The 13,726-nt window shown below is 43.8% G+C and overlaps 1 protein-coding gene across 3 annotated transcripts in view; it reads left to right on the top strand.

The window, feature by feature from the left end:
- Positions 1 to 2,487: 2,487 nt before the first annotated feature.
- Positions 2,488 to 13,726, top strand: part of LOC147626070 (uncharacterized) — a 49,920-nt gene continuing 38,681 nt past the window's right edge. Inside the window, exons 1-4 of one of the 3 annotated variants that reach the window (XM_086817630.1) lie at positions 2,488 to 2,767; positions 6,742 to 7,340; positions 7,447 to 7,815; positions 7,944 to 7,996. In XM_086817630.1, coding sequence (XP_086673756.1) covers positions 6,966 to 7,340; positions 7,447 to 7,815; positions 7,944 to 7,996 — 797 coding nt within the window. In that variant the 5' untranslated portion in view covers positions 2,488 to 2,767; positions 6,742 to 6,965. The remainder of the gene's footprint in view (positions 2,768 to 6,741; positions 7,341 to 7,446; positions 7,816 to 7,943; positions 7,997 to 13,726) is intronic. The other 2 variants (XM_086817633.1, XM_086817631.1) reach the window with 2 other exon arrangements.

The following is a 13,726-nucleotide window of genomic DNA, read 5'->3' on the forward strand; positions in this document are numbered from 1 at the left end:
TTGCTACCAATACATGTCGCATCATATATGCCCACAATGGATAGTTGGTGCCATCCAACTTATCCTCAGCAGCCAACATGCGGAATACATCATTGTTGTCAGCCATGGCCAATGACTGTACTAATAGATGTAAATGCTGTCTGTAAGAGGTAAACCTGTATAAAATCGACCTGTGCTATGTAGCACAGCCCAAAACAGACGAATGGGCACCTGTCCTGCAGATTTTAATCTTGACAGAAAATCTGCACAGTAGGACGATTTTGCCTGCGCAGTACTTGGAATGCAAAAACGGAGGGCGAAATGACTTCAGATCAAAATTCTGAAACGAACAAGCCCTATGGGCTCTCCCACGGCATATACTAACCTGCAGACGCTCGTGAAACCTCGTTGCAATCGGAGGAGATGAAGCGGCAGGTGCCGGTGATGCTGCCCGGGAGGAGGAAGCCTGCTCTGATACCAATTGTTGGAATTAGGGTTGCAGGAATGCACACACAACTTCAAGAAGATGAGGAAGCTTGAGCACAACACAGTAGTGTATTATGAGTGCCAAAAATGAAAGATAACAAGCCCTAGAAGATAATGGGCGTATATACAATGCACGGGGGAAAAACCTCCTAGTGAGGGAAAAAGTGCCCCGGCGGTCCTAAGTGTGTTCACACACATCACTACTATAATATGGTAACAACCACATGGAGGAGAGGTTTGGGGAGTTGTCTTCAAGGACACTTTTAGTACAAGTCCTACTACATAGAGGAGAGTTTTGGGGGAGTTGTCTTTAAGGACGCTTCTAATATACGTCCTACCACATGGAATAGAGGTTTGGGGAGCTGTCTTCAAGAGCACTTCTAATACAACTCCTACCACATGGAGTAGAGGTTTGGGGAGGAGGTGTCTCCAAGGAAACTTTGAGTAATATTAAGAAAACTCAATAGACTATGATAGTTAACACCACCAATCCATACCAGCGCTTCACAATCAAGGCCATTTGCTCCTCATATACACTCCCAAACAATCACGACATTGAGCTAACCATTTTGTTTGTTTAAGTGCCTATGCTTACTGTGGGCACACACATAGACATAGGTGTGCACTTACACACATGGCTTGTTTACATGCCATGTGTAATATACTTTTCTTGAGTTGTACTAGTTGACCATATCCCATCTAATTCCATGAGAGGACATAAAATAATCTATCTCTCACGCATGCACGTGTGCACGCATATACACACACACAAAAGACCTACCGATTCTATTCACTACTGAGGTTGAGAGCACTATCTTTTCAGATGCCCAATGTACTACAAGATACGAGGGAGGTTTTATTGGAGGGGTTTGAGGTAGTGTCTTAGGTCATTAATTTTCGAGACGAGCGATGTGGCTGGGACCCTATTTGATTGAGCTGCATCGCTAGAGAGATCCCCTATTTGATTGAGCTGCATCGCTAGAGAGATCCCCTATGCAGAGAGGTAGACTCCAAATACCTCGCAGCCCACCATCATGAGTTTCTTTCATCTAAATAAGGATGGAGGCCCTTGTCGATGATCACAAGATAGCCTTGACCCGAATTCCCCCACTCAATTGACCAAGCAATGCACTAGTAACACACGTGCCACCCCACCTCCAAGGCATGTCCCTAGATAGAGCGGTCCAGGAGTAGCAAGTGACACGCCCCAAGATCAACTAGGGTGGTCCAAGGAGACGCTCCACCTAATAGCTTTAGATCTAAGAGATCCTCTAGAGATACTTTTTTACAGGAGTGCCCCCCCCCACATGCAGTGGATGTGGGACTCCTATATCTCTGGAGGATCTCTACACATCCACATGCAGTGGATGTGGAGAGCCTCTATATACAGTCATAGATGTTGAGGACCCACTTTGTTCAAGGATCCTATCATATTGTATCATTGTAGTGTTGTACCATTGGCACTTACATGGATGTTGTTTCTTTCTCTTAGCTCTAGCTGGGTTAAAAAATAAAAAATAAAAATATAATGTTTTTTTCACTTCGTCGACACATTGCAACACTTTTGGTCACATAGACCCTTTGGTCTTTTGTAGACGTTAATAGAAATCTCGCTCTCTCTCCCTGTGTAATTGTAGGTGATTCTGTATCAAGCTTAATGTAAATTTGTGATGTTTCATGAAAAATTCGAGGTGTCCCTCTCAAACTCAACATGTGTGCCTTTTAAAACACCATAAGTCTTTCAAGCACGTCAATTGGGTGCGATTGGTGGGTATTGAACCTGGTCTGTTTCCTATTGATGCAAAATTGTCTACCACCAGGCTACAATGCCTAAATGGGGGGCGTACAAAATTGTGAGGATAGGAAAAATCTCTCAAAAAAAGCACATGGCAGGTCCTTTTTTCTCTCGTCATACAAAAATTACAATGCCATGGCCATATCCACGATGGGCATGGGTTGAAAATTAGAACCCAACGTCTCCGGGGAGGGCACTACAACTAACTTACACTTTGCTCTTGCCGTATGTAATGGTTGGGTTCCAGACAACTTGATAATTATTTCTCATGGTCCTACGTATGAAGTTACACCTCTTGTGCAACTGGTTTCTTTCATCTCTGAGTCAGGTCCACCCACATTTTGGTTCTGGCTCACCCAATAACTTCCCCCCTTCTTTCGCATCGGGTGTTGCCCAGTACACAGTAGTTCTCCGTCTCCCAGCCCTATTCGCCTCTCCATTGCTCTCAGCTTCTTCTCAACTCCAACTCGCACAGATCCGTGTTTTCTCGCTTCTTCGACTAATCTGGTAAGAGCCTTTGGCTATATCCCATATATGGGTCTCTCTGGCTTCTTCGACCAATCTCGTAAGAGCTTTTGGCTATATCCCATATAATATGAGTCTGGTCTGAGGGTGTTGCACTGGCAATTATATCAGTAATGTGACTGTTCGAATTTTGTCATTTAGAAACCCATTTGAGCACACGGCATGACCAGATCTTAACCCAGGTTTTATAACCTATTCAAGCACATTCAGATCTCTGTTGCTAGCAGGTTATGAATTCTTAGCTGCCTTCGATCCAATGCGCCTCATTCTGGGGGGATCCTCAAAACGGATTAATTATGACATAGGCTTAATGTGTTTTATGCAATGCTAAGATTTAGTGGGGGCTAGAAGTAGAACATTGGAGGTCCACTCAACTGAGTGACTAGCCAGCAGTGTGTGGGTATGTAACCAGTCTTACTTGTAGCCCGTGGGGACTCGTGTGATGTGCTTCGGTCGTGCGAGGTGGTTGATGGTATGGAGGTTTTGTGTTCAAGTGTAATATCCAACTTCACTTTCCTATGTTTGGGATGGTCTTGGGTGTTCCGAAGCTGTTGGGCCTATGGTTGGGTTTTTGAGTTTGTCAACCACAAGCTCTCTGTTTCTTCCAGCTTTTTCACATTCCCACATCTTTTAACCCACATCGCACATCGGAGAGGCTCCAGGATTTTGACCTAACATACAGCATTGTGCTGTACCTGATGCCAGGTCGAAGGAATGCTGACATATCTGACTTGCAGTTGCAGCTATTCTACATGTATGGGTCACCAACATCAGGCAGTTTTGTACTGAGCAATAACTGAGATGGGTAGATTAGGATTTGTCTCACAGGAGTCGGGAGGGGATTTGTCTCCTCTCATTTCAGTTTGTCACATCTCTCACTCATTCTTTACTAATCTCATCACCATGTATCCATTTAGGTCTCCATAGCAACCTCCTTGCTAACCCTAACTAAGGTCAGAGCTGCCACCAACCCTACTTCACTACTACTCTGCACCTACTAAGTCCTTTTGCTCTCCACCTTTGCCTTGCAAAAGCTTGCACCACCATGGCACTACCAACATCTGCAGAACCTTCACTTGTCGAGAGATTCTCAGGAAGTGGATTTTCCACATGGCAAACAAAGATGCGATTGTTCCTTATGCGAGGAGCGCCCAAGAGCGGGTCGTTTGCAGGGACCGACGAGTGCAGATCATTTGGAGTAACCCGCTCCAGTCTTCAGCAATTAGCGCTACTTATCGCCGTCTTTCAGTACTCCGTCCGGATCGAGCAACTACCTGCAAGCCACTAGAAGAGATCATGTACCGCAGACACGGGCGAGTGATAAGCTTGCCTTCATGTTGCAGATGTAAGCAACACAACCAGAGAGCCATTGCGATTACAAGCCTCAGGCCTATAGACTCGTTGATATATCATGTTGATTTCAAGTCCCCAACAAAGGAGTTTTGGGAATAGTCGGAAGGTATTTTTGGCAATAAAATTACAAACTCAACAATATTTCTTAAGCTTGAATTTTATGATCTCAAGACGAATGATAATGAAGAATTTAGTGACTACCTTGCCAAGTTTTACTCACTAGTCTGACGACTCACTAGTCTAAAGTGTGAGCTGGATGATGAAGACAAAATGGCATTATTCACAAAGAGCATGTAGGATGTTACTCGGTTTCAACATTCACTTGAAGTCTTGTGTTTAGCTTCAACAACATTTGAAGACATGGTGGCTTTGGTGATCGAAAAAGATTGGAGGATTAAAGAAAGAGAGCCGGCCCACATGTATTGTGGGGAGATTTGAGCATAGGTCTTGACATTGACTCCTCCATCCTTCTGGAGTGGTTGGCCCCGATCGTGGACCCTCCTCCCCCGCAGTGGCGGGGAGTGTTCACCGAGCATGATATACCCTTGGTAGTTCATGGTGCGGATACGAGCTCCGCCTTACTCACCTTCTCCATTGGACCTCATGACAGAGCCCCCCTGAGGATTTCAAGGGATACACCTTGCAGAGGGTGAGGTTGATTGGTTTCCATGCACATGAGTGGCACATCGATCCTCCACCAGCCCAGGTGCCCAGAGAGAGGCTCTGGTGACATTGACCCTTCCATCCCTTTGGAGTGGTTGGCCCCGATCTCGGACCCTCCTCCCCCATAGTGGCGGTGAGTGTTCACCAAGCATGATATACCCTTGGTAGTTCATGGCATGGATACGAGCTCGACCTTACTCACCTTCTCTATTGGGCCTCATGGCAGAGCTCTCCTTGGAGGATTTCAAGGGATACACCTTGCAGAGGGTGAGGGTGATTGGTTTTTCCAAAGGTGGTTCCTTGCACGTTTCTCGATGATGTGTGTACTAGCTGGCTAGTGTGATAGTGTGCCTGTGAAAGCCCCGTGTGCTCCTTGGTGTCCTTGGGCCTTGTGGAGGTCTATTTGAGGGGTAATTTTTTTGTACTTTGTAGAGCTCACAGAGAAGCATGCTTTTAAGTTTTTACACCGTGCTCAATATTTCTTGCATATCTCTCTCCCCTTGCTCTATTGAGGCCTAAGGCTACCTGCCTTGAGCAATACAAAGTGAATTTGGAGCGTTTTTACAAGGGTAGCTTGACTGGGTGAGCCATGTATTTTCAGTTGCATCTAGCATGGTGAACTTTGTGTGGTCTCTTATAAGTTATGTCATAGGGCCAAATACATATTTTTTTGCATATTCCAAGTTAAAAATATGCATATGTTTTTTATTTTGTTTGAAATCTTTTTGGACCCATTTCTTACCTTTTAGGAAACGTTTCAAAATGTACAAAATTCGTTTCATGCATGCCGTTTTAGAACCGCCTGGCAACATTGAGGCTGTCATGGCATATGAGGAGTGTGGGGGACTAGTTCTTTAGGTCTCTCACCTTCGTATTTCTGTAGTGCCAATCCTGTTCTTGCCAGAGATGGGAGATTTGTAGCAGTATTGCCGCATGGCGCATTTGGAGAGCTTGATGTAGTGAATCCATCAAAGGCACCCTCACTCTGCCCGTGGAGTCCATCAGGAGCATCTAGCTCAATATCATTCATAGCCTCGGTGATTGCATGTGGAAGTGCTAGAAGGCCTCTTCCTGAGGATCTGGCGTCAGGGTCCTTTCTCACTGACAGTGGTGTTGATCCCACTGGCACTGTAGACCGACCTTTTTCCCCCTCCCCCCATTGTATGAGATAGTCTTCTCTTCCTAGAGCGGCCAGGTGGAGGAGAAGAGCATCCTCCCTCCTTTTTTTCGAGGTAATTAATAGAAGGATCTTTTCCTAGGAAAAAAAATGCTCCATGTTATCTTTCATCCCTGATAGGAGCCAGGGGGTGACAAAGTGCTGGCCTTCCTACACTTGGGTCTTATCCTGATAAGAGAGACTTTGTGACCATGGCACGGGAGGAGCAGATGGCAAGTCTAGCTCTTAGGCAATGTGGATGGGTTTGGTAGTAGTGTCTTTTTCATGTGTAAAGGTCTCATTACCTTCGCTCTGAAGGGGGGATTGTTGGGTATTTGGAGCCTCTATTTGTGTACATGCCTATGTCCATGTGTGAACAATTCTATATGTGTGTGTGCAAACACTCACTTATGTGAGTATGTTTGTAAGTGCATGTGAACCATCTCTTGTAGCCACTTATGTGTGTATGTGGTAAGCAGTGATGTCATGGGCACGTGCCATGTGTCATCTTGGGACTAAGGCCACACGGAAAAAACAGAGTTACTGTATCATGTAAGCATGGTTTCTATGTTGCTGATGCTCCTAGAGGCCTTGTATATGCACCTTCACACAATGGCTTGTTTCTTGTCGATTGTCAACATTGACATGTATGATGAAGCTTTCAATTATTGTTTTGATTCAGGGTACACTTCTAGTTTCTTCCTTTTCAAATGTTGTCATGCTAGTTTCTGTCTCCACCTGCAGAAGCTTTTGATAATGGGGCATTGTTTTGAATCCCTTTCAGTGACGAGGTAGGCTGTGTGGATCGTAATTGATGGGTGGAGATGTCTTATTCCAATCACAGGCAGTATCGGGAGGAGCTGGAGAGTTGTTCTTCTTTATCAAGCTCTGCTGCTTAAAAGGAAACCGTCTTTAAACTCGTCCCTAGGATCTTGCAAAAAAGGCAGCTTTTGAGCAGGCTCAGTTAAAGGGCTCTTCTGTTTCTGTACCTCAAAAACAACAGAAGAAATGGGGGATGGGAGTTTGGCTGCCCAGGAGGTTGGGTCTATGCCGGAGGATTTTCACAAGCAAGGCAATAGGTTAGCTCTTCTTGCTGATGAAGAGACAGATGTAGTGGCTATGGTATCTCTTGATGATGAAGGAAACTTTGGAGAAGGTCTGACAGAAGGTGAAGAACTTGCTGATCCAGAGGAACCCCATCCAGACGATTCACAAGAATCATCATTTCAGCCTTTTTGTAATCAAGAAGACATCTGCACAAACTCTTTGAAGCTTGAAGGGAAGGTTACGTCAAATGAAGACCAAGAAGCAGATTCTGAAGGAGAGGATTCGTTAGTGAGCAATCAATCAAACCAGAAGAACCATCGAAAGACAGATGCGAAGGTAAAGTTAGATGCAATCGTAGTGATTTCTTTAAACTATGTCACAAGCTTGATTCAGGTGGTTGGCCTCCTAAAGGTTAGCTGTGCGAAATTTCTGCTCGACACAGGCTTTACTGGCACCTGTGCAAAGGAAGGTTGGTGGGCGTAGCTTGGTTAACTCCGGGGTTGTTCCTGTTCGGAAATCTTCAGAGCTAGCCTCTGGTTTTTCCAAAGTCCGAATTTCCAATGGAATCACGAAGACTACCTTAGGAACTCTAGGAAAGGGTGTTTCAAAAGAAAACAAAGGGGTGGACAGTACGGTGGAGGCCAAAGCACCAAATTCTGGCTCATCAGTCAGCAGGCAGCCACGGAGTGTGCGAAGCTCTCACTCAAATTTCACAGTTCCACAGCCTTTTGCACTTGCAACGGACAAAAGGGCCTCTTTGGGAGGGCAAGTGATGGCAGTCCAGCCTCTTGGGAGATCAAAGAGCTTTCAGGTTGGTTTTTCTCTTACACGGGTCTGTTTTCTATCTTTTGGTCTTGCCGAGTGCCAGGATAGAGGCAACAGCAGGCAGCACATGCATGAGAGGGTGCTTATCAAGTAACAATTTCACCATGTCTGCAGGGTTCAAGGAAAGACGAGAAGAGAACTCTAGGGGAGAAAGGGGAGAGTCTGAAGTAAGTCATGATAACTGTCTTGTTTTTTTAAATCCTGCTTTTGATGAAGGTGTTTTAAACCTATCTAGATGTTGATATTGCACTTCTTTTGTGCTAGCCCTGGTAAAACATGCATTTTTTTGACCCCTTTATCGCATGAAATGTTCTTGAAAAATAAAAAATGTATGAAACGTTTCTGAAACCTGTTTTGTAGGGGGCGTTTCTGAAATGCCTTGCAAACACTGAGAGCAGTGTAGATTATGAATCCAAATTGAGACTTTTTGCTCTTTTCAAGAGAACCTTTTTGAACTTTTTGGGAGAACTTTTGAAAGCCTTTTTGTAGTTTGATTCTGCCATTCAATGAATTCTAAAGAAATGTCACATGCAGAAGTATGTGTCTCATGCTACTCGGGACCCTTAAGCCTATGGTTTAGCAGAGTGCTGGCTGTTTGTGAATCATATTCTAGAAAGAGACAGAGGTCCTGAGGCAATTGTCCTAAGGGATTCACAGGGTGGGAACACAAGGACCAACCATTGGACAGAGAAAAGGAGACTCAGCATGGACACCATGAACAGGAAAGTGAGCAGTTTGGACTGTTTTTGGGCAGACTTTTGCCACCCAAGCAGCTCCGGTCAGGCAGCCAAGGCCTGGGGCTGGTAATTTGAACAGCCCCTAAAGAGGGGGCAAATATGTGAAGAAGTTGCAGCAGCAAATTGGCCTCACCATTATGCTTGCAGAATTCAACAAACAAGCACAAGTAAATAGGTCATGGGGTTGGCAAGGTTGTGGAGCATTCAGTCATCCTCTTTAAAACAGGTGCTGCAAAAAGAACACAAAAGGCAAGAACAGAGACAAGATCATCCCAGGCAAGGAGAAGTATTAGCTTTCTATCCAAGGCATAGTTGCATTCTGTAATCGTACTCAGCCTTGTGATCTGCACAGTACTTTGTGTACTGCACAGCACATGTTTACCGAACGCTGTACAAAATGTACAAGCTTCTCTATCAATTTTGAAGTTCTTGTTTGTCCTAGATGTTATTAGGCGGCCCCTATTCCTCATCCATGCATCCCATATGCTTTTTACATGGCAGGTGCACATTATTTTATAATTCAATGCTCTTTTTTGTAAAAGTGGCTTGTTCTAGCTTAGAGTAGGGTTTGTTGTTTTAACTTAGAGTAGGCCTTGTTTAGTCTTTTTGTAATTCTTTCTCGCTCTTGCTTAATATAGACTTAGTTTGGTTCTTTCCTATGTTTTGTGATTCTTTGTTGTTATACCTTAAAGCAGACTTTGAGTGCTAGTCGGCCCATCACCTCCGGAGAGTGATAGAAACTCAGTTCGCTAGTTTTATAAAGCATGTTCTTTTGGACTAACCTTATACAAACTTGCACCTACTCTTGGGCTCTGATGACGTGAGTAAGGATGTCATAGCTTATTGTCCACGCTATGCATGATAGAGTTGATGAACCTACACTTCATGCTCGGACAGACATTGGAGTTAATGGTTGCACGTTTGAGTCAAAGTCTTTTTTAAAGTTTAGTGTAATGTTTGGTTCTGGCTCTTAAGTGCTTTAGGTCTAGAGTTTACAGTTCTCTGTTTCGCTATTTTGTGTTGTTGTTTAGTATCTTAGCTCAAAAGGTTTAAGTTCTTATTAAAATGAAGTGTGTGTATGCTTTTGTATGTGTGTTTCTTATTTTTAATTTTTTAAAGTTTCTTTCATTCATGTAATTGTTTTGTTTTGTTTTCTTGTTTCTTGTTTTTTTTGTTTGTTTGTTTGTTTTGTTTTGTTTTGTTTGTTTTCTTGTTTCTTGTTTTTTTTGTTTGTTTGTTTGTTTTGTTTTGTTTTGTTTGTTTGTTTTTTGTTTTTTTGTTAATGTCTTAATTAAAAGTCTTCGTTCCGAGATTATCTTTTGATTTCGTCTCCTTAGTAGCTAGGTTTGTTAGTTTATTTATTTTTGATCTTTCAAATGCTTTGTTTTTGTCTTTGTCCTTCTTCACTATAATTTCTTTCTCAAATCTCTCAATTAGTAAGACCTTATGAAGGTATATATATATATTATTTTATATTTGATACTATTCAAATTAGAAAAAAAATTGGCGTACTTATTGTACCTTATTTTACAAGTATACGTATCGAACTGTATGTATCGTACCTAAGGTTTCTAACCACCTCGATCCAAGGAAGCGATGGATCGCCACTTCTAGGAATATTGATATCAAGTGCCATGTGGTGGGCCACTCCAGCAAGAAATGCCATCAGTTTGAAAAAGGGTAAGCTGACTGAGCAGAGACTCTTCTAGTACTTGGGTAGCACCAGTTTGTTCTTGAGAGTTGGAGACAAGCGTGAGGCAAGGAAAGGATACCTAAGAAGCCAAAAGGAGTTTTTTTTGTGAAGTTGATGGTCATGTGCTATGGGATGGTAACTACGAAGGGCGGTGGTACTCTTTGATCTAAGCATCATAGAGGATCCCATCCTGGTAAACATTGTTGAAAAGGACAAGGTTGAAGCTCTCTCCATTTTAGGCTTATAGTTTAGTAGGTACTTTCCAAGGAAGTGGTCATAAATCTAGGTAGCCTTTCAAAGGAGGTATTGTCATAAATCTAGGTAGCCTAAGGGGGCTCATGTTAGAAGTCATCTCCTGTCTATTTTTATACACCAGGGCCTCTGTTGTGGGTATGTCCGCCCTGTATAGGTGTTTTATCATTTTTCCACACTCCCCGTATTTTTTCCCTATTTTTCTCCATTTTTCGGTGGTGTGGATGGATGCCAGATGTTGGCAGGAGCCTCTGGTGGCTGGCCGACTGTCCATTTAGCAGTCGTGTGGCTGGCCGACTGCCTATTCAGCAAGCGTGGAGTTTTTCTACTGGCCGACTTGCTTTATGCAGTCGTGGAGGCCCATCATGCGCTGGCCGACTGCTTTATGCAGTCGTGGAGAGCCTCTAGCGCAGGCCGACCCCATCCATGGGGCATATAAATATGCCCCATGCTCCCCACCACTTTCTCATTCAGTTTTCTGCGGGATCTTGTGTATAGAGAAGAGTTTACACGCCTATTTCTCTGTGTCTCTTGTGCTGTCTATTTTCTGCACTCTACTTGCTCTTGTCAACCCAAGTTTGGTTATCATTTTCGCTGCATATTCTGACATGGTATCAGAGCCCTAGGCTCGTGATAGATCTTGGGAGTTTTCTGAGCAAGAGGGGGATAGTTAGGTTGCTGATTGGTGGACTGTTTTGGAGTGTTTGGGACGAGAAGGTGCAAGAGGAAGGCGGGCTAAGGTGCTGGACAGCCACTTGCAGGTTTTAGAGATTTTTTTTTTCCTACCCACCCACCCTTTTCAGTTTAATCCTCGCGATGGCAGATTTACTAGAGATGGCTGAGAAGCACGTGAAGATCCCGACTCTCCCCACGTTCCCAGTGGACCGTTCGTTGGACGGGAACAATTACGGCATCTGGAAGGTCATGATGGAGTCTGTGTTGGAGTCATATGACCTTGTTGATTTCATCATCATCGGGGTTCCACAGCCGGAAGCAGAGGAAGGAGAGTTACTGTCGATGAAGAAGGACCGAGAGGCACAGGCACACGTGGGATCGTGTCAACGCCAGGGTTCGATCATTTATTTTCCTCAACTGCACACCACAAGTGATCAATCATGTAAAGCACATTGTTGGGTTAAAGGCTAAATGCCTCCCTTGTATTTGTATATAGCCTTTTATAAGGCTCAATGTATACTTTTAAAGTCTTGGCCAAGTTCACATTGAACTTGGCCTAGGACTATTTTTAAAGGCCCAAAGGCCACAACAATAAAAAAGGGTAAGTGGGCTTCTAAAGCACACAAGCATTACCCCAACTCCAAGAATCGTACGTTTTCTCTCTCTCTCTGATTTTCGAATCTCCACGCTCACCCTCATAGAGGCTCACGCTCCATTTCTCTTGCTCAAGGCTTCAAGCCATTGCATCCGGCCTTCATCTCGTGCACTCTTTCACCCCTACAACTGGTATCAGAGCCTCTAGGGTTTCCCAAATTTCTAAACAGGTGGCTGGACAGCAAGTAAAAAGGGTTTCTATCGCGACAAAATTGCTTTCCATCGCGAAGCCCCTTGTTTTCCGGGTCCCTACGGGTGCCGGCATTGACAAAACAGCCCAAAACAGGCTGTTTTTAGGTCAAAAACAGGTTATTACAGCGAAGTGCAGGTTTTATCTTGATGTATTAAGTTGTGGGAACACTTGTACATGGTCCCTGCTACCCTACATCGGCCAAATTTGCTGAAAAACAGGTCAAAAACAGGGTTTTTACAGCAAATTACAGATTTGCGCAGGTTTATGCAAATGTACATGTGATGTATTTCGATTGGGGAATGTATTAATTGATGTAATTTGCGAGCATTAAGCAAGTTTTGGATGCGAAATGCCTATTTCGAGTCAATTTGCTGCACATTTATGCTAAAAATTGGGGCTTTTGCCTACATATGCTCCCAAAGGCTGTGCTTTTGCATTATGTACGCTTTGTGAGGTAGAAAACAACAATTTTTGTTGTTTTTGGACAAAAATCAGCTTGCTGAATTTTCTGCGCAGAAAATTCAGAATTGATTATTCTTGCCTAAACTTGCATATTTTGGCTCGATTTGCTCCTGTGACCCTTTGGAGTTGCTGCGCACATTGCGGTGAGGCTACAGTTTGGTTTTGGTGCAGTTTGCCCAAAAATTTCAGCACTTAAGCCCTCTCGTTTGTGCAACTATGGCATCGACTTCCTCTGACGTCAAGAATCTCTTTGAGATCAAGCAGTTTGAGGGAACAGGTTTTGATCTTTGGAAGGATAGGATTCAAGGAATCCTCTTCCTTAAAGATTGTGACAGGGCACTTGAAGCAGAGAAGCAAGAAGATATGTCAGATGCAGCATGGCTTACATTGAACAAGAAAGCCATTACCTACATTAAAATGGCCGTCTCTGACGAGATCTTGGTAGACCTCAAGGGTCTTGTCAATGCGTTTGAGTTGTGGGAGAAATTGAAGGCAACGTATGAGAATACGACCCCAGTTAATCAGGTGCATTTGATGCAGAAACTTGTTGGCATGCAGTTAGATGAATCCAAGAGCGCTGCAGAGCACTTGTCGTTGTTTACAAGTACTTTATCTCAATTACAGGACTCAGGTTTGCCCCCTTTTGAAGATAAGCTCAAGGCTATCTTCTTGCTGATGACTCTACCTGATTCTTGGGAGACTTTGGTGGTCTCATTGTCAAACAATCCCAATTTGACCTTTGATGGTGTTAGGGGTTCTATATTGAACGAAGAAATCAGGAGGAAAGCAAGTGGAGAGGGTGGCAGTTCAGCCAACATGGTTAGAGGCAGGACAGAAAAGAAGACTGATTATGCACAAAGGAGTAAGAGTAAGAGTAGAGAAAGGGGAAATGCCAGCAAAGGCAAGAGTGATGTGACATGCTATCAATGTGGCAGGAAAGGTCACAAGAAACCTGACTGCAGGTACTATAAGGCAGAGTTGGAAAGGAAGAAGAGTGGTGGAGACAAAAAGAAAGAGAAGAAGGAGATCAAGACAGATGCACAGGACAGCCCAAAGAACAAGGAGAAGGCCAATGTGGCCTCTAGTGTTGTTATTGAGGAGCTGTCAGATGTAGAAGACATCTTATGTGCCACTTTGTCAGCCGATGATGCTCATGAGCTTGATGCCTCTCTCAATGTTCATACACAGGATATGCAGATCACCAAGTGTGATCTAATTGATGCTTTATTGA

The sequence above is a fragment of the Cibotium barometz genome, chromosome 23, assembly GCF_041138505.1.
Source record: "Cibotium barometz isolate CiBa-2024 chromosome 23, ASM4113850v1, whole genome shotgun sequence".
NCBI lineage: Eukaryota > Viridiplantae > Streptophyta > Polypodiopsida > Cyatheales > Cibotiaceae > Cibotium > Cibotium barometz.